General features: G+C 49.4%; 1 protein-coding gene across 1 annotated transcript in view; it reads right to left on the bottom strand.

The window, feature by feature from the left end:
• Nucleotides 1–1129: 1129 nt before the first annotated feature.
• LOC311124907 (synaptic vesicle glycoprotein 2B-like) overlaps nt 1130–21605 on the bottom strand; it is a gene marked incomplete at both ends in the record, with an annotated part of 33535 nt that continues 13059 nt past the window's right edge. The window contains 10 exons of the mRNA XM_084199004.1: nt 1130–1313; nt 1547–1706; nt 2337–2540; nt 5911–6044; nt 6701–6865; nt 7687–7775; nt 12417–12530; nt 19337–19426; nt 19961–20094; nt 20727–20878. Coding sequence (XP_084055130.1) covers nt 1130–1313; nt 1547–1706; nt 2337–2540; nt 5911–6044; nt 6701–6865; nt 7687–7775; nt 12417–12530; nt 19337–19426; nt 19961–20094; nt 20727–20878 — 1426 coding nt within the window. The remainder of the gene's footprint in view (nt 1314–1546; nt 1707–2336; nt 2541–5910; nt 6045–6700; nt 6866–7686; nt 7776–12416; nt 12531–19336; nt 19427–19960; nt 20095–20726; nt 20879–21605) is intronic.

Below are 21605 nucleotides of genomic sequence, written 5' to 3' on the forward strand. Positions count from 1 at the left end.
TTGAAAAGGAGAGACAGAACACAAACAAGACAGGATTTAATATAATCAGTATCTAGAGCACATCTCTACTGGAAAAGGAGAGACAGAACACAAACAAGACAGGATTTAATATAATCAGTATCTAGAGCACATATCTACTGGAAAAGGAGCGACTGAATACAAACAAGACAGGATTTAATATAATCAATATCTACTGGAAAAGGAGAGCTTCAACTCAAACAAGACAGGATTTAATAGAATCAGTATCTAGAACACAGCTCAACTTGAAAAGGAGAGACAGAACACAAACAAGACAGGATTTAATATAATCAGTATCTAGAATGGAGGGGATTCTGAACCACATTCAGTGTCATGACCAGGTGAAAGGTAAAGAGCAAAGAAGAAATGTTCCAATTCAGAGCTGCCGGAGATGGAAGTTCTTATCACAAAATGGAATGGAACAAGGAAAATGGAACATTGGTTCTGAATCGTACAATAGCAGTACATTGAAACTTTAGCCGTCTTGAATTCCAACCCAAATGCCAACCCAATGCACATAACAATACCTTTCCTGAATAGTTGGTTTTAAATCAAAGCACATATTCTTTATTTTCATTTCAAATCATTTAAACACAAATCAAACATACCAAATAAAGAGTGATGTCTCCTCCACTAATGGGACGGCATTTTAAGGTGAACAGAAGAAAAACACAATTTCAAACAATGTAAAATGGTGACATGTCTTGATGAGGGTACCACACGTTCTTCACATCGCCATGGGAACAGAAAACCCGGCCCCTATTCTGTCACACACGGCTCACATCGCCATGGGAACAGAAAACCCAGCCCCTATTCTGTCACACACGGCTCACATCACCATGGGAACAGAAAACCCAGCCCCTATTCTGTCACACACGGCTCACATCGCATGTGAAAGTCTCTCTCCCAACTGGACCAACCCATATGTACAGACAGCTTTATTTGGCCGTGACGCTGTAAAGATTTGCAAAATTCCGCTAACTTTCCCCAAATTCCCACGTTTAAGCAGGAAATCCGGGAATCCTCCAACCAAGATTTCTTGAAAACCTGGGAATTTTGGAAAGCTACAGGAATCTTGCAAACCCTTGATGCTGTAGATGTTTGGCTGTTTTCACTCCAGGATCTTCTCCCGTGTGTCGGGCAGTTTAGTGGCCAGCAGGCCTCCACAGACCAGCGCTGCGAATGCCAGGAAAATGGGGATGATCTTTGTGATGCCGATGAACTTGGCAAAGATGACGCTGCCAATGATGGCTGCCAGCTTACAGGTACCATTCAGCACTCCGAACGCTGTGCATCTGAGGAAGAGAGAGGAAGAGTCATCAGTGGGGTTTAAGACGGGTGCTTTAAGGACAGTTTAAAACAGTGGTTCTCAACTGGTGGGTCGGGAGGTTTTGAATGGCTCACAGGTGTCTGAGTAAAGACAACCTGGATCAGTTTGAAACAACCTAAATCCCTCATCGTGAACACCCCAGACATCAGTCTAATATCAGGACGTTGACATGGGGATTGGGATTGTGGTTCTCTGTACCTTTTATCAGAAGGGTAGATTTCTACTGTGATAACCTCCAGTCCGTTCCAGGCAGCGACGCTGGTGGCGTAGAAGAGGCACTGAAATAATATAACTGCCCCCTGACTGAAGCTGAGTAGCAGGAGGAACGTACAAGCTGCTGATATTAGCATAGAACCACCTGGAGGGGGGGGAGAGGGGGGGGAGACAGAGAGAGAGAGAGAGAGGGAGAGAGAGAGAGAGAGAGAGAGAGAGAGAGAGAGAGAGAGAGAGAGAGAGAGAGAGAGAGAGAGAGAGAGAGAGAGAGAGAGAGACAGAGAGAGGGAGAGGGAGAGAGAGAGACAGAGAGAGGGAGAGAGAGAGACAGAGAGAGGGAGAGAGAGAGAGGGAGAGAGAGAGAGAGACAGAGGGGAGACAGAGAGAGAGAGAGAGAGAGAGAGAGAGAGAGAGAGAGAGAGAGAGAGAGAGAGAGAGAGAGAGAGAGAGAGGGAGAGAGAGAGAGAGAGAGAGGGAGAGAGAGAGACAGAGAGAGGGAGAGCGAGACAGAGGGGAGACAGAGAGAGAGAGAGAGACAGAGGGGAGACAGAGAGAGAGACAGAGAGAGAGAGAGAGAGAGAGAGGGAGAGAGAGAGAGAGAGAGAGAGAGAGAGGAGGGAGGGAGAGAGAGAGAGAGAGAGAGAGAGAGAGAGACAGAGAGAGACAGAGGGGAGACAGAGAGAGAATGATATCAGAGCTGCTGACATATGTTCAGTTTGTTTTGTACCATTAACTACTTCCCATGGAGCCACGTACGTGTCCTCACTTCCCTCACCTATAATCTTTATCCTTCCTATCTTGTCCATGAAGAGGGCTGACAGGATGTTGCCCGGCAGGGTTGCTAGGCTCCCCAGAAAGCTGACCATGTAGATGACCATGTCATTCTCCTCCTGGAAGTTTAGATGGCAGCCTTTCTTCGGATGGAGGAACGTTGCATTCTCCATCCGACAGTCTTTAAACTTGGAGTCTTCCCAAAGGTCTGCCAATCACAGAGACAAGGAAAATCCAAAATGAGATCATAGGGGATCTGTGAGTGGTCTGTTCAATGTCCACATCACATATACAGTGCATTCGAAAAGTATTCAGACCCCTTAACTTTTTCCACATTTTGTTACGTTACAGCCTTATTCTAAAATTGATTAAATAGTTTTATCCCCTCATCAATCTAAATCAAATCAAATTGTATTGGTCACATACCCGTGTTTAGCAGATGTTATAGTGGGTGTAGCGAAATGCTTGTGCTTCTAGCTCCGACAGTGCAGTAATATCTAACAAGTAATATCTAACAATTTCACAACATATACCTAAAACACACAAACCTAAGGAATTAATTAAGAAAATATACAGTACCAGTCAAAGGTTTGGACACACCTACTCATTCAAAGGTTTTTCTTTATTTGATCAACTTTTTACATTGTAGAATAATAGTGAAGACATCAAAACTCTGAAATAACACATATGGAAACATGTAGTAACCAAAAAAGTGTTAAACAAATCAACATTTATTTTATATTTGAGATTCTTCAAATATCCACTCTTTGCCTTGATGACAGCTTTGCACACTCTTGGCATCCCGTAGGGATGGTGGCTGGTTTCCTCCAGACGTGACGCTTGGCATTCAGGCCAAAGAGTTCAATCTTGGTTTCATCAGACTAGAGAATTTTGTTTTTCATGGTCTGAGAGTCTTTAGGTGCCTTGTGGCAAACTCCAAGCGGTCTGTAATGTGCCTTTTACTGAGGAGTGGCTTCTGTCTGGCCACTCTACCATAAAGGCCTGATTGGTGGAGTGCTGCAGAGATTGTTGTCCTTCTGGAAGGTTCTCCCATCTCCATAGAGGAACTCTGGAGCTCTGTCAGAGTGAGCATCGGGTTCTTTGTCACCTCCCTGACCAAGGTCCTTCTCCCCCGATTGCTCAGTTTGGCCGGGCAGCCAGCTCTAGGAAGTGTCTTGGTGGTTCCAAACTTCTTCCATTTAAGAATGATGGAGGCCACTGTGTTCTTGGGGACCTTCAATGCTGCAGAAATGTTTTGGTACCCTTCCCCAGATCTGTGCCTCGACACAATCATGTTTCTGAGCTCTGCGGACAATTCCTTTAACCTCATGGCTTGGTTTTTGATCTGACATGCACTGTCAACTTTGGGACCTTATATAGACAGGTGTGTGCCTTTCCAAATCATGTCCAATCAGTTGAATTTTCCACAGGTGGACTCCAATCAAGTTGTAGAAACATTTCAAGGATGATCAATGGAAACAGAATGCACCTGAGCTCAATTTAGAGTCTCCTAGCAAAGGATCGGAATTCTTATGTAAATGAATAAAAACCTGTTTCCGCTTTGTCATCATGAGGTATTGTGTGTAGACTGATGAGGATTCTTTTTTTATTTAAGCCATTTTAGAATAAGGCCGTAACATAACATAATGTGGAAAAAGTCAAGGGGTCTGAATACTTTCCGAATGCACTGTACATCACATACATAATGCACCTCACACATCCGGATAGTCTCAGAAAGAGGTTCAACGGCTAAGGTGAACAGCAAGGGGGACATGTCTCGTCCCTCTATGGAATCAGGGACTAATTGATTGATTTGTGAGAATCCTTGCACAGGGGTTCCACATCAGATATGTGATATCAGATATGATACCTCTGCGGAAGCACAGTTCCCGCTCAGCCCAGTCAAAACTGTTCGCTGCTCTGCCACCCCAATGGTGGAACAAGCTCCCTCACGACGCCAGGACAGCGGAGTCACTGACCACCTTCCGGAGACACTTGAAACCCTACCTCTTTAAGGAATACCTGGGATAGGATAAAAGTAATCCTTATACCCCCCCCCCCTTACCCCACCCCCACGAAAAAAAGTGGTTGTCCCACTGGCTATCATAAGGTGAATGCACCAATTTGTAAGTGGCTCTGGATAAGAGTGTCTGCTAAATGACGTAAATGTAAATGTATGACACCTACCTGTAGCGGTCCTCATGAGAGCCTACCTGTAGCGGTCCTCATGAGAGCCTACCTGTGTCACCTACCTGTGGCGGTCCTCATGAGAGCATACCTGTGGCGGTCCTCATGAGAGCCTACCTGTGTCACCTACCTGTGGCGGTCCTCATGAGAGCCTACCTGTGTCACCTACCTGTGGCGGTCCTCCTGAGAGCCTACCTGTGGCGGTCCTCCTGAGAGCCTACCTGTGTCACCTACCTGTGGCGGTCCTCCTGAGAGCCTACCTGTGGCGGTCCTCCTGAGAGCCTACCTGTGTCACCTACCTGTGGCGGTCCTCCTGAGAGCCTACCTGTGTCACCTACCTGTGGCGGTTCTCCTGAGAGCCTACCTGTGGCGGTCCTCCTGAGAGCCTACCTGTGGCGGTCCTCATGAGAGCCTACCTGTAGCGGTCCTCATGAGAGCCTACCTGTGTCACCTACCTGTGGCGGTCCTCATGAGAGCATACCTGTGGCGGTCCTCATGAGAGCCTACCTGTGTCACCTACCTGTGGCGGTCCTCATGAGAGCCTACCTGTGTCACCTACCTGTGGCGGTCCTCATGAGAGCCTACCTGTGTCACCTACCTGTGGCGGTCCTCCTGAGAGCCTACCTGTGTCACCTACCTGTGGCGGTCCTCCTGAGAGCCTACCTGTGTCACCTACCTGTGGCGGTCCTCCTGAGAGCCTACCTGTGGCGGTCCTCCTGAGAGCCTACCTGTGGCGGTCCTCCTGAGAGCCTACCTGTGTCACCTACCTGTGGCGGTCCTCCTGAGAGCCTACCTGTGTCACCTACCTGTGGCGGTCCTCATGAGAGCCTACCTGTGTCACCTACCTGTGGCGGTCCTCCTGAGAGCCTACCTGTGGCGGTCCTCCTGAGAGCCTACCTGTGCCACCTACCTGTGGCGGTCCTCATGAGAGCCTACCTGTGTCACCTACCTGTGGCGGTTCTCCTGAGAGCCTACCTGTGGCGGTCCTCCTGAGAGCCTACCTGTGGCGGTCCTCCTGAGAGCCTACCTGTGCCACCTACCTGTGGCGGTTCTCCTGAGAGCCTACCTGTGGCGGTCCTCCTGAGAGCCTACCTGTGGCGGTCCTCCTGAGAGCCTACCTGTGTCACCTACCTGTGGCGGTCCTCCTGAGAGCCTACCTGTGTCACCTACCTGTGGCGGTCCTCATGAGAGCCTACCTGTGTCACCTACCTGTGGCGGTCTTCATGAGAGCCTACCTGTGCCACCTACCTGTGGCGGTTCTCCTGAGAGCCTACCTGTGGCGGTCCTCCTGAGAGCCTACCTGTGGCGGTCCTCCTGAGAGCCTACCTGTGGCGGTCCTCCTGAGAGCCTACCTGTGGCGGTCCTCCTGAGACCCTACCTGTGTCACCTACCTGTGTTATAGAAGACTGTGTTCTTGATGGTGCAGTTCTCAAAGTACGTGTTGGTCGACCTGATGTCCTCAAAGTAACAGTTCTCAAACAGGGAATCTTCAAACTTCACAGACTTGATCTCTATATTCATGAACCTAGATAAGAGAGAACAACCCTGCTTCAGTAAAGACATCTGACATCACTGTGACATACTAGTTGTCCAGTCATAATATCCCATATTGTCATCACTGTGCCATACTAGTTGTCCAGTCATAATATCCCATATTGTCATCACTGTGACATACTAGTTGTCCAGTCATAATATCCCATATTGTCATCACTGTGACATACTAGTTGTCCAGTCATAATATCCCATATTGTCATCACTGTGTCATACTAGTTGTCCAGTCATAATATCCCATATTGTCATCACTGTGACATACTAGTTGTCCAGTCATAATATCCCATATTGTCATCACTGTGACATACTAGTTGTCCAGTCATAATATCCCATATTGTCATCACTGTGTCATACTAGTTGTCCAGTCATAATATCCCATATTGTCATCACTGTGACATACTAGTTGTCCAGTCATAATATCCCATATTGTCATCACTGTGACATACTAGTTGTCCAGTCATAATATCCCATATTGTCATCACTGTGTCATACTAGTTGTCCAGTCATAATATCCCATATTGTCATCACTGTGACATACTAGTTGTCCAGTCATAATATCCCATATTGTCATCACTGTGACATACTAGTTGTCCAGTCATAATATCCCATATTGTCATCCCTGTGACATACTTGTCGTGGATGTATTCTCCCTCTTTGTGGACCTGGTTGACCAGGGAGAAGTTGAAGTGGAATCGCTCGACTCGTTCTTGATGGAAGAGTCTCACCTTGGACTCGTACTCCTCATATTGCATGTACTTGATCATGTCAGGGAACCACACCGACAGCCCGTGGTAGCTGAAACACAGAAGGAACAGTCATCTATCACACCGACAGCCCGTGGTAGCTGAAACACAGAAGGAACAGTCATCTATCACACCGACAGCCCCTGGTAGCTGAAACACAGAAGGAACAGTCATCCATCACACCGACAGCCCGTGGTAGCTGAAACACAGAAGGAACAGTCATCCATCACACCGACAGCCCGTGGTAGCTGAAACACAGAAGGAACAGTCATCTATCACACCGACAGCCCGTGGTAGCTGAAACACAGAAGGAACAGTCATCTATCACACCGACAGCCCGTGGTAGCTGAAACACAGAAGGAACAGTCATCCATCACACCGACAGCCCGTGGTAGCTGGGACACAGAAGGAACAGTCATCCATCACACCGACAGCCCGTGGTAGCTGGGACACAGAAGGAACAGTCATCTATCACACCGACAGCCCGTGGTAGCTGAAACACAGAAGGAACAGTCATCCATCACACCGACAGCCTGTGGTAGCTGAAACACAGAAGGAACAGTCATCCATCACACCGACAGCCCGTGGTAGCTGGGACACAGAAGGAACAGTCATCCACCACACCGACAGCCCGTGGTAGCTGGGACACAGAAGGAACAGTCATCCATCATGATTGACACATCCATAGAGACTGAACAGTGCTCTTTAGTGGTAGCAAGCTATCATGTTTAAGTTTTAGATATGCAGACGTTCGTGATCTGGATTGCTTTGACTGGATTGAATATCTCCTGTATTGGTTTAGGATCACCTGATGGAATAACAGGGGGGGTTGTTGAATATACTCACAACAAAAGGTTAGTACTGTTTGTTTACCTGAAGGCCATGGTGAACCAGACGATAGCCAGGAACAGACCCTGCAGTCTGAGGTCTGGTGCTGCCAGGGACATCACGTTCTGCATTACCTGGAAACATGGAGGCAACAGCACCAACAAGTCATCCTCCTGGTTCAGATACACTCTTATGAGCAGTGCTATTGACGGTTTTCAACACTCTTATGAGCAGTGCTATTGACGGTTTTCAACACTCTTATGAGCAGTGCTATTGACAGTTTTCAACTGTCTTATGAGCAGTGCTATTGACAGTTTTCAACACTCTTATGAGCAGTGTTATTGACAGTTTTCAACTGTCTTATGAGCAGTGCTATTGACAGTTTTCAACTGTCTTATGAGCAGTGCTATTGACAGTTTTCAACTGTCTTATGAGCAGTGCTATTGACGGTTTTCAACACTCTTATGAGCAGTGCTATTGACAGTTTTCAACTGTCTTATGAGCAGTGCTATTGACGGTTTTCAACACTCTTATGAGCAGTGCTATTGACGGTTTTCAACTGTCTTATGAGCAGTGCTATTGACGGTTTTCAAAAACTTTAGAACATTTTGAATCATGTCAAGAATATGTATTGTAGCAATCTGAATTCAACACCTAGTGTCCTAATAGGGGTTAGGATCTCTTGGGGTATTTTTTTTTTTTTTCTTTTTTTTTTTTTTTAATTTTATTTCACCTTTATTTAACCAGGTAAGCCAGTTGAGAACAAGTTCTCATTTACAACTGCGACCTGGCCAAGATAAAGCAAAGCAGTGCAATAAAAAAACACAGAGTTACATATGGGGTAAAAAACATAAAGTCAAAAATACAACAGAAAATATATATACAGTGTGTGCAAATGTAGCAAGTTATGGAGGTAAGGCAATAAATAGGCTATAGTGCAAAATAATTACAATAGTATTAACACTGGAATGCTAGATGTGCAAGAGATTATGTGCAAATAGAGATACTGGGGTGCAAAGAGCAAAATAAATAACAATATAGGGATGAGGTAGTTGGGTGGGCTAATTTCAGATGGGCTGTGTACAGGTGCAGTGATCGGTAAGGTGCTCTGACAACTGATGCTTAAAGTTAGTGAGGGAGATAAGAGTCTCCAGCTTCAGAGATTTTTGCAATTTGTTTCAGTCATTGGCAGCAGAGAACTGGAAGGAATGGCGGCCAAAGGAGGTGTTGGCTTTGGGAATGACCAGTGAGATATACCTGCTGGAGCGCAGACTACGGGTGGGTGCTGCTATGGTGACCAATGAGCTAAGATAAGGCGGGGATTTGCCTAGCAGTGATTTATAGATGGCCTGGAGCCCGTGGGTTTGGCGACGAATATGTAGTGAGGACCAGCCAACAAGAGCGTACAGGTCACAATGGTGGGTAGTGTATGGGGCTTTGGAGACAAAACGGATGGCACTGTGATAGACTACATCCAATTTGCTGAGTAGAGTGTTGGAGGCTATTTTGTAAATGACATCGCCGAAGTCAAGGATCGGTAGGATAGTCAGTTTTACGAGGGCATGTTTGGCAGCATGAGTGAAGGAGGCTTTGTTGCGAAATAGGAAGCCGATTCTAGATTTAACTTTGGATTGGAGATTCTTTATGTGAGTCTGGAAGGAGAGTTTACAGTCTAACCAGACACCTAGGTATTTGTAGTTGTCCACATACTCTAGGTCAGACCCGTCAAGAGTGGTGATTCTAGTCGGGTGGGCGGGTGCCAGCAGCGTTCGATTGAAAAGCATGCATTTAGTTTTACTAGTGTTTAAGAGCAGTTGGAGGCTACTGAAGGAGTGTTGTATGGCATTGAAGCTCGTTTGGAGGTTTGTTAACACAGTGTCCAATGAAGGGCCAGATGTATACAAAATGGTGTCGTCTGCGTAGAGGTGGATCTGAGAGTCACCAGCAGCAAGAGCGACATCATTGATATACACGGAGAAAAGTGTCGGCCCAAGAATTGAACCCTGTGGCACCCCCATAGAGACTGCCATAGGTCCAGACAACAGGCCCTCCGATTTGACACACTGAACTCTATCTGAGAAGTAGTTGGTGAACCAGGCGAGGCAGTCATTTGAGAAACCAAGGCTATTTAGTCTGCCAATAAGAATGCGGTGGTTGACAGAGTCGAAAGCCTTGGCCAGGTCGATGAAGACGGCTGCACAGTACTGTCTATTATCAATCGCGGTTATAATATCGTTTAGGTCCTTGAGCGTGGCTGAAGTGCACCCATGACCAGCTCGGAAACCGGATTGCATAGCGGAGAAGGTACGGTGGTATTCGAAATGGTCGGTGATCTGTTTGTTAACTTGGCTTTCAAATACTTTCGAAAGGCAGGGCAGGATGGATATAGGTCTGTAGCAGTTTGGATCTAGAGTGTCACCCCCTTTGAAGAGGGGGATGACCGCGGCAGCTTTCCAATCTCTGGGGATCTCAGACGTTATGAAAGAGAGGTTGAACAGACTAGTAATAGGGGTTGCGACAATTTCGGCGGCTAGTTTTAGAAAGAAAGGGTCCAGATTGTCTAGCCCAGCTGATTTGTAGGGGTCCAGATTTTGCAGCTCTTTCAAAATGTCAGCTGTCTGAATTTGTGTGAAGGAGAAGCGGGGGGGGGGGCATGGGCAAGTTTCAGCGGAGGGTGCAGAGTTGGTGGCCGGGGTAGTGGTAGCCAGATGGAAAGCATGGCCAGCTGTAGCAAAATGCTTGTTGAAATTCTCGATTATTGTAGATTTATCGGTGGTGATAGTGTTTCCTAGCCTCAGTGCAGTGGGCAACTGGGAGGAAGTGCTCTTATTCTCCATGGACTTTACAGTGTCCCAAAACTTTTTGGAGTTAGTGCTACAGGATGCAAATTTCTGTTTGAAAAAGTTTGCCTTTGCTTTCCTGACTGCTTGTGTATATTGGTTCCTAACTTCCCTGAAAAGTTGCATATCGCGGGGGCTATTTGATGCTAATGCAGTACGCCACAGGATGTTTTTGTGCTGGTCAAGGGCAGTCAAGTCTGAGGAGAACCAGGGGCTATATCGGTTCTTAGTTCTGTATTTTTTGAATGGGGCATGTTTATTTAAGATTGAGAGGAAATTACTTTTAAGGAACAACCAGGCATCCTCTACTGACGGAATGAGATCTATATCCATCCAGGATACCTGGGCCAGGTCAATTAGGAAGGCCTGCTCGCTAAAGTGTTTTAGGGAGCGTTTGACAGTGATGAGGGGTGGTCGTTTGACCGCGGACCCGTTACGGACGCAGGCAATAAGGCAGTGATCGCTGAGATCCTGGTTGAAGACAGCTGAGGTGTATTTAGAGGGTATGTTAGTCAGGATGATATCTATGAGGGTACCCATGTTTACGGATTTAGGGTTGTACCTGGTAGGTTCGTTGATAATTTGCGTGAGGTTGAGGGCATCTAGTTTGGATTGTAGGATGGCCGGGGTACTAAGCATATCCCAATTTAGGTCACCAAGCAGTACGAACTCTGAGGATAAATGGGGGTAATGGCTAAGGGGTTGGGTTGACTGAGGATCTCTTGGGGTAATGGCTAAGGGGTTGGGTTGACTGAGGATCTCTTGGGGTAATGGCTAAGGGGTTGGGTTGACTGAGGATCTCTTGGGGTAATGGCTAAGGGGTTGGGTTGACTGAGGATCTCTTGGGGTAATAGCTAAGGGGTTGGGTTGACTGAGGATCTCTTGGGGTAATGGCTAAGGGGTTGGGTTGACTGAGGATCTCTTGGGGTAATGGCTAAGGGGTTGGGTTGACTGAGGATCTCTTGGGGTAATGGCTAAGGGGTTGGGTTGACTGAGAATCTCTTGGGGTAATGGCTAAGGGGTTGGGTTGACTGAGGATCTCTTGGGGTAATGGCTAAGGGGTTGGGTTGACTGAGGATCTCTTGGGGTAATGGCTAAGGGGTTGGGTTGACTGAGGATCTCTTGGGGTAATGGCTAAGGGGTTGGGTTGACTGAGTATCTCTTGGGGTAATAGCTAAGGGGTTGGGTTGACTGAGGATCTCTTGGGGTAATGGCTAAGGGGTTGGGTTGACTGAGGATCTCTTGGGGTAATGGCTAAGGGGTTGGGTTGACTGAGAATCTCTTGGGGTAATGGCTAAGGGGTTGGGTTGACTGAGGATCTCTTGGGGTAATGGCTAAGGGGTTGGGTTGACTGAGGATCTCTTGGGGTAATGGCTAAGGGGTTGGGTTGACTGAGGATATCTTGGGGTAATGGCTAAGGGGTTGGGTTGACTGAGGATATCTTGGGGTAATGGCTAAGGGGTTGGGTTGACTGAGGATCTCTTGGGGTAATGGCTAAGGGGTTGGGTTAACTGAGGATCTCTTGGGGTAATGGCTAAGGGGTTGGGTTGACTGAGGATCTCTTGGGGTAATGGCTAAGGGGTTGGGTTGACTGAGGGTCTCTTGGGGTAATGGCTAAGGGGTTGGGTTGACTGAGGATCTCTTGGGGTAATGGCTAAGGGGTTGGGTTGACTGAGATCTCTTGGGGTAATGGCTAAGGGGTTGGGTTGACTGAGTCTCTCTTGGGGTAATGGCTAAGGGGTTGGGTTGACTGAGGATCTCTTGGGGTAATGGCTAAGGGGTTGGGTTGACTGAGGATCTCTTGGGGTAATGGCTAAGGGGTTGGGTTGACTGAGGATCTCTTGGGGTAATGGCTAAGGGGTTGGGTTGACTGTCGCTGGACACCGATCCGACTCCCGGTCGGGGCTCCCCCCTGAATTCACTACTATATGTTACCTGTTTGAGCAGGTTGGTGTGTCTGACGGTCCAGCGCTGGAAGGCTGTTCCAGTGTCACTCTGGATCTCAATGAACTCATCCTCCTGGGTCTTAGGAGTCGCGATGTTGGACACCTGACAGGAGGGATTATATAACATCACATTGATATAGACCTAATAGTGATTATATAACATCACATTGATATAGACCTAATAGTGATTATATAACATCACATTGATATAGAACTAATAGTGATTATATAACATCACATTGATATAGTGTCATGAGCACTCTCTCTCCCTGGTAGCAACATTAATTGCATTCAATTCTCTGCCACTCTGCTCACTCTCTCCCTACTCTGCCTAACGAGCTCCACCTGGCTCCGCCCTGCTCTGCTCTTGTTACCTGGCCAGCTGCACTGCATTTCCCACTCACCATCCTCACCTTGCCTCACTCTGTTCTAATTACTCTGCCAGCTGAACTGCATTTCCCCACTAACCTCTCCCAGTATATCAAGCCCTGTTTTTCAGCCAAGCCCTGTCAGATCGTCTTCAAACCCGGACCAGTAACCTGCCTGTCTGCGCTCTGACTCCTGTTTGTGATACCGATCCTTTCTTGACTGCCTCCTTGTTCTACTGCCCCGTCTATCCCGACCTGCCTTCTGGACCTCGACTACTCTCCGATCTTCAGCCCCTCCGGTAACTCGATTCTGCCTTCTGTCTCTCACCACGATATTTGCCCAGCCCTGATCTGTACTTCTGCCTGCCATTCATATTGCTGTTGTGTGTGTGTTCCCCCAGGTCTCCGACCACCAGATGAGCGTGCCCAGACGCTTCACCACCCTCAGCCCGATACGCCGCTCCATCACTGGGGAACACACACACTAAGCACTTGGACTGGACACCCCCGGACATTTGGTGACCCCCGGAGCACAGGTACCCACAGGACCCTGAAAAACCCCAGAGCCCCAAGCACCCCTGGAACCCCTGACACCCCTGGCACTCCTCTTCCCGCCTGAAACCTTCAATAAAGAACTCTGAATTTGAACTTGCGCTCTTGGGTCCTCTTCTGTCCGTGACAGAACGATCTGACCATCATGGACCCAGCGCACTCCCTGACCACGATGGAAGAAGAGCCAGAGATGACTGCCATACAGCGACTGGAACGCTCTGAGGGAGACATAAATCGGATGGCTGGCGACATCGCTTCCCTTCTCCAGCTATTCAACCAGCAGCAACAACAGTTCCAACTGCAGCAACAACAGCTAGCCCAAGCCCTGCAACTACTCTCAAACCCGGCTACTCCACCTGCACCCCCCCCTGGTCCTTCTGTTCCTGTACCACCGACACTCCTTCATCCCTCCGCTGGAGGTCCCAATGCTGCAGGCCCGGCAGTGCTGCCACCAGATCCCCACGCTCCTGAACCAAAGATTGGGAACCCGGAACGTTTTGATGGCAACCAGAAGCAAGTAAGACCATTCTTGAGCAGCTGCCGAATCCAGTTTGCACTACAGCCCAGGACTTTCTCAACAGAGGGAGCCAAGGTGGGGTATGCCATCACACATCTCACCGGTCGAGCTCGGTTGTGGGGAACGGCGGAATTCGACCGGCAAACCCCAGCCTGTGCCTCCTTCAGTGCCTTTGAGGAGGAGATGTTAAAGGTCTTTGACCTAGGCTCGCCAACAGCCGAAGCGTCACAAGCTCTGCTCACCATCCGTCAGGGCAATCGGACAGTGGCAGACTTCTCCATTGACTTTCGTACCCTGGCCAGTCAAAGCTCGTTTAACCCAGAGGCACTGGTGCAAGCCTTCCTCCATAGCCTGGCGGACTATATCAAAGACGAGCTTGTTTCCCATGACCCGCCCTCAACGCTTGATGCCGCCATTGACCTTGCCGTCCGCATTGACCGCCGTATACAGACCCGGAGGAGGGAGAAGGGCCGTCTCAGTCAACCTGCCATCCGCACTCGGGTCGATACCGCTTCTGTCCAGCCCCTGCCTGTCAAGTCCCATAGCCAACTCAGTCAGCCTGAGCCCATGGAGATTGGCCGTGCCTCTCTGACTCCCGAGGAGCGTCGGCGCCGTCTAAGCTCCAACCTTTGCCTCTACTGTGGTGGCGAGAATCACCGTGTCGCCACTTGTCCGGCAAAAGCCGCAGCTCACCAGGTGTAGGGGAGATCCGGGTGAGCTCAACAAGCCTTCAGTCTCCCTCCATCCGAAAGACCCTGCTTCATCTCCGCCTTCAGCTTTCTGACAAGACTCATACATTGGCCGCCCTTGTGGATTCCGGAGCCGAAGCAAACATCATGGACCCTGAGCTTGCACAGCAACTGGGCGTGAACCATCATCAACTGACACAACCCATTCCTGCACGAGCCCTGGATGGGCATCATCTTGGCACTGTCACTCATATCTCCGCCCCTGTGACAATCCTGCTGTCAGGAAACCACCAGGAGTCCATCCAGTTTCACCTCCTACACTCACCTGGCCAACCACTCATTCTTGGATACCCGTGGCTCCGTCAGCACAACCCCCACATCGACTGGGAGACAGGAACAGTCCGTGAGTGGGGAAGGAGTTGTCACCAGACCTGTTTAAGGGGGGCCACCCTGCCCGTTCACCGGGAAAGATCTAGCGCTACCTCCGACATATCCAATGTTCCGGCCTGTTACCACAGCCTGAAAGAGGTGTTCAACAAATCCAAGGCGACATCTCTACCCCCACACAGACCCTATGACTGCGCGATTGATCTCCTGCCTGGCACAGCACCTCCCAAGGGTCGTCTGTATTCACTGTCAGCCCCGGAAAGAAAGGCCATGGAGGACTACATTAATGACTCTCTTGCCGCCGGGATAATTAGACCGTCATCTTCCCCCGCAGGAGCGGGATTCTTCTTTGTCGGCAAGAAGGACGGTTCTCTTCGTCCATGCATAGATTACCGGGGTCTGAACGACATCACGGTTAAGAATCGCTACCCACTGCCCTTACTTTCGTCTGCCTTCGAACTGCTGCAGGGAGCCACTGTATTCACAAAGCTGGACCTTCGCAATGCCTACCATCTGGTGCGGATGAGGGAGGGAGACGAATGGAAGACAGCGTTCAACACACCAACCGGCCACTATGAATATCTCGTCATGCCCTTCGGCCTCACCAATGCCCCAGCAGTTTTTCAAGCCCTAGTGAATGATATCCTCAGGGACATGCTAAATACGTTCGTATTTGTGTACCTTGACGATATTTTAATATTCTCAAAGACTCTGTCAGAACACACGCACCACGTCCAGTTGGTCCTGCGCCGCCTGCTGGAGAACTCTCTTTTCGTGAAGGCAGAGAAGTGCGAGTTCCATGCCAAAACCGTTTCATTCCTGGGGTATGTGGTGACCGAGGGCAGCATTCAGATGGATCTCACGAAGGTGTCGGCTGTCACTTCCTGGCCAGTTCCTGAGTCTCGGAAAAAGTTGCAACAGTTCCTGGGCTTTGCCAACTTTTATAGGAGATTCATCAGAAACTATAGCACAGTGGCTGCACCCCTCACGGCGCTAACCAGCACTAAACAACCGTACCAATGGACATCAGCTGCTGATAAGGCCTTCAATATCCTCAAGACATGTTTCACTTCTGCTCCCATCCTCCAGATGCCAGATGCAGCAAGGCAGTTTGTGGTGGAGGTAGATGCTTCGGACGTGGGAGTGGGTGCAGTGCTTTCTCAAAGAGCAGCTGAGGATGGCAAGATGCACCCCTGTGCCTTCTACTCCCGTCGGCTAACCCCTGCCGAATGCAACTACGACATTGGGAACCGCGAGCTGTTGGCTGTCAAGCTCGCCCTTGAAGAATGGCGGCACTGGTTAGAGGGGTCAAAGGAACCATTCGTAGTGTGGACAGACCACAAGAACCTGGAGTATATCCAAACAGCCAGGAGGCTGAACTCCCGTCAACAGCGGTGGTCTCTGTTCTTTACGCGCTTCAATTTCACGCTCTCCTACCGCCCGGGATCTCGCAACATCAAACCTGATGCTCTTTCCCGGATGTTTCAGAAGGACGAGACCACCGCCATGACAGCCCCCATTCTTCCCAGCCACTTGGTCGTAGCGGCCCTCACCTGGGAGATCGAGAAGCAGGTCATGGAGGCTCTTCGGGACCAGCCAGGTCCAAGCACCAGCGCCCCCAACCGTCTGTTTGTTCCAGCAAATCTCAGGTCACCTGTGATTCAGTGGGGGCACGAATCCCGTCTGGCCTGTCATCCCGGCATCACTCGCACCCTTCATCTGGTCCGCCAGCGGTTCTGGTGGCGGCGGATGAGACGGGATGTCCGAGAATTCATCCGAGCTTGTCCCACTTGTAACCGAAACAAGACCCCCAACCAGCCTCCTGCTGGGTTGCTGCAACCCCTACTCATACCCAAGAGGCCCTGGTCCCACGTTTCACTGGACTTTGTTACGGGCCTTCCGCCCTCTGACGGACACACAGTCATCCTTACCATTGTTGACCGCTTTAGTAAGATGACCCACTTCGTGCCCCTTCCCAAACTACCCTCTGCTAAAGAGACCTCCCAGGTGGTCCTGGAACATGTGTTTCGTATCCATGGCCTACCCCAGGATATAGTGTCAGACCGGGGCCCGCAATTCTCAGCAACCTTTTGGAAGGAGTTCTGTCATCTCCTTGGGGCCACCGCCAGCCTATCGTCTGGATTCCACCCGCAGTCAAACGGCCAGACTGAACGCATGAACCAGGAGCTGGAGAAGGCACTGAGGTGTGTGGCTTCCCAAAATCCCCGGGCCTGGGCTCAACACCTGCTCTGGGTGGAATATGCCCATAATTCACTCACCAGTTCCTCCACCGGGCTCTCCCCCTTTCAGTGTGTCTACGGGTATCAACCTCCACTGTTTGCCAGCCAGGAGGCGGATGCGACCTGTCCGTCTGCTCTTGCGTATGCCCGCCGCTGCCGCCGCACTTGGGCCCAGGCTCGCACTGTGCTCCTGAAGTCTGGAACCAGCTACGCCGTCGGTGCCAACCGACGGAGGACCCCAGCACCTACTTACCGGGTTGGTCAGAAGGTCTGGCTGTCTGCCCGGGATCTGCCGCTGCGGGTTGAATCACGTAAGCTGGCCCCTCGCTTCATTGGTCCTTTTCCTGTGCAGAAAGTCATCAGTCCAACGGCGGTCCGACTTCAGTTGCCCGCTTCCATGCGGGTCCACCCCACCTTCCACGTCTCCAAGGTCAAGCCGGTCCATGAAAGTCCCCTGGTCCCTGCAGCTCCGGCGCCACCTCCTCCGCGCCTCGTAGATGGCGGTCCTGTCTTCACCGTCCGGCGGCTGCTCCGCTCTAGGCGAAGGGGTAGGGGTCTCCAGTACCTCGTTGACTGGGAGGGATATGGTCCAGAGGAGAGGACCTGGATCCCGGCCAGGAGGATAGTGGACCGGACCCTTATCACTGACTTCCACCGACTACATCCTGATCAGCCTGCAATCCGTAGGGGCCGTCCAAGAGGGGTTCCTAGCCGTCCTGCCCGCCCTGCTTCCTGTCCTGTGCCTGACCCTGCTCCTGTCTCAGTGCCTGTCCTGTCTCCCGACCGTGACCCTCCAGCTCCTTCTGAGGATGAGGAGATTCACTCGGACCGCTCGGAGGAGTTCTGACCCGCCGCCTGCTCCCCTCCACCCTCCCGGCATGATGTTGTTCTTGGGACTTCTGGGGCCGTCCCTTGGAGGGGGGGTCCTGTCATGAGCACTCTCTCTCCCTGGTAGCAACATTAATTGCATTCAATTCTCTGCCACTCTGCTCACTCTCTCCCTACTCTGCCTAACGAGCTCCACCTGGCTCCGCCCTGCTCTGCTCTTGTTACCTGGCCAGCTGCACTGCATTTCCCACTCACCATCCTCACCTTGCCTCACTCTGTTCTAATTACTCTGCCAGCTGAACTGCATTTCCCCACTAACCTCTCCCAGTATATCAAGCCCTGTTTTTCAGCCAAGCCCTGTCAGATCGTCTTCAAACCCGGACCAGTAACCTGCCTGTCTGCGCTCTGACTCCTGTTTGTGATACCGATCCTTTCTTGACTGCCTCCTTGTTCTACTGCCCCGTCTATCCCGACCTGCCTTCTGGACCTCGACTACTCTCCGATCTTCAGCCCCTCCGGTAACTCGATTCTGCCTTCTGTCTCTCACCACGATATTTGCCCAGCCCTGATCTGTACTTCTGCCTGCCATTCATATTGCTGTTGTGTGTGTGTTCCCCCAGGTCTCCGACCACCAGATGAGCGTGCCCAGACGCTTCACCACCCTCAGCCCGATACGCCGCTCCATCACTGGGGAACACACACACTAAGCACTTGGACTGGACACCCCCGGACATTTGGTGACCCCCGGAGCACAGGTACCCACAGGACCCTGAAAAACCCCAGAGCCCCAAGCACCCCTGGAACCCCTGACACCCCTGGCACTCCTCTTCCCGCCTGAAACCTTCAATAAAGAACTCTGAATTTGAACTTGCGCTCTTGGGTCCTCTTCTGTCCGTGACATATAGAACTAATAGTGATTATATAACATCACATTGATAAAGAACTAATAGTGATTATATAACATCACATTGATATAGAACTAATAGTGATTATATAACATCACATTGATATAGAACTAATAGTGATTATATAACATCACATTGATATAGAACTAATAGTGATTATATAACATCACATTGATATAGAACTAATAGTGATTATATAACATCACATTGATATAGAACTAATAGTGATTATATAACATCACATTGATATAGACCTAATAGTGATTATATAACATCACATTGATATAGAACTAATAGTGATTATATAACATCACATTGATATAGAACTAATAGTGATTATATAACATCACATTGATATAGAACTAATAGTGATTATGGTCTTTATGACTGTAGTGTACTAGATGAGAGTAGAGTTGTACTCACGGTGAACACCCTCTCTGGTTCTCCCTTGGCCTTCCAGTTGGTATCATGGACCTGCCTCAGAATCATCCAGGCCTCGTCATGTCTCCCATTCTGACAGAGACAGACAGAAACAGCTGTCAGCCTATCACATGCAGCTACTGGAATATACAATGCCATAGAAAGGTAAACTCTTAGAAAAAAAGGTGCTATCTAGAACCTAAAAGGGTTCTTCGGCTGTCCCCATAGGAGAAACCCTTTTGGTTCCAGGTAGAACCCTTTTTGGTTCCAGGTAGAACCCTTTTTGGTTCCAGGTAGAACCATTTTGGTTCCAGGTAGAACTCTTTTGGTTCCAGGTAGAACCATTTTGGTTCCAGGTAGAACCCTTTTCACAGAGGATTCCACATGGAACCCAAAAGAGTTCTACCTGGACCAAAAAGGGTTCTCCTATGGGGTAAAAAAAAGTTTAATACTGTACACACACGCATGCACGCACACACTAAGACACACACACACACACACACACACACACACACACACACACACACACACAAACACACACACACACACACACACACACACACACAAACACACACACACACACACACACTCACACACACACACACAAACACACACATTTTCTGTTACCTGAAGGAGGAAGCGTGGGCTTTCTGGCATGAAGACCAGTCCGACGAGGGCAATAATGGCTGGAAACATACAGACCAGGATGAATACTCTCCATCCGTGGATCTGGTACTCAGTCCCCAGGCTGAAGCCCCAGCCTGCAACAACAACAACATACATCAACAACAATAATAATAATCATCACCATCACCATCAGCATCACCATCACCATCACCACCACCATCACCATCACCATCATCACCATCATCATCATTACCATCATCATCATTACCATCATCACCATCACCATCATTACCATCATCATCATTACCATCATCATCATTACCATCACCACCACCATCACCATCATCACCATCATCATCATTACCATCATTACCATTACCATCACCATCATTACCATCACCATCACCACCATCACCATCACCATCACCATCATTACCATCACCATCACCATCATCACCATCACCATCATTACCATCACCAACACCATCATCACCATCACCATCATCATCATCATCACCATCACCATCATCATTACCATCATCATCATCACCATCACCATCATTACCATTATCATCATTACCATCACCATCATCAACAACAACAACTGCAACAGCACAGCCAGGGCCATTACCTGCTGGGTGACGTTATAGTTGAGCTCAAAGAGTGCATGGCCTCCATCAGGGCTTGGTCAGGTCAAGCCCAAACTGCTCAATTCATCTACTATGAAATGAGTCAAGTATTCCAGAACAGCATTATGTCTTCGTACCGTAGTGTGGGATGATTCCCCAGGCGGTGAAGGAGGCATAGAGTCCACCCAACATCCAGAACATACACAGCCAGCTAAGGTGCTCCCCTCTCTTATCCAACTGGAGGAACTCTGCAAAGTAGGTGTACACTATCGGGATAGTCCCTCCGATCCTGGTGGAACAATACAGGAGACATTACAGACACTTCAACACGGTCAATATATTCTTTAACATCAGCAGAAATGTTCAAACACTGAAATGGGGTGTGATTCCTCTTCAGGTGTCTTTTCTGCCTGTTCTGTGGATGTTGCCTTATAACCAACATGGGACTGTTCTATTTGGCTCCGGTAAAGGGTTCTGTTACGATGTGTGTCCAAATGGCACCCTATTCCCTATGTAATGCACTACTTTTGACCAGGGCCCATCGGAAGTGCACTACATAGGGCATAGGGTGCCATTTGGGACTCGGACATGACGTTACGATCTTGGTGCCTTGGCTGGGCTCAGGGCGTCTGCCAGACAGTGCTAGCCTGCAGTAATGATTATGAAAGAAGTGTGTCTTATGACCATTATGTTAAGGAGGTGAGGAGGTAGTGGTGATCACCCCATAAGGCTGACTGACCCACAAGACATCACTGCATCAGGGACTTCCTTATTCCTTTCAACACGCTCCAGGAACATTTAATTGACCGGTCAGCCAGCCAGTCACAAATACCCGTTATATCCATCTAACATCTCTCTCCATCCCTCTATCCATCCCTCTCTCCATCCATCTCTCTCCATCCCTCTCTCCCCACCCCTCTCTCCATCCCTCTCTCCATCCCTCTCTCCATCCCTCTCTCCATCCCTCTCTCCATCCCTCTCTCCATCCCTGTCTCTCATTCCCCTCTCCAGCCCCT

The sequence above is a fragment of the Coregonus lavaretus genome (genome assembly GCF_964263955.1).
Source record: "Coregonus lavaretus genome assembly, contig: HAP1_SCAFFOLD_284, whole genome shotgun sequence".
NCBI classification, from domain to species: Eukaryota; Metazoa; Chordata; class Actinopteri; order Salmoniformes; family Salmonidae; genus Coregonus; species Coregonus lavaretus.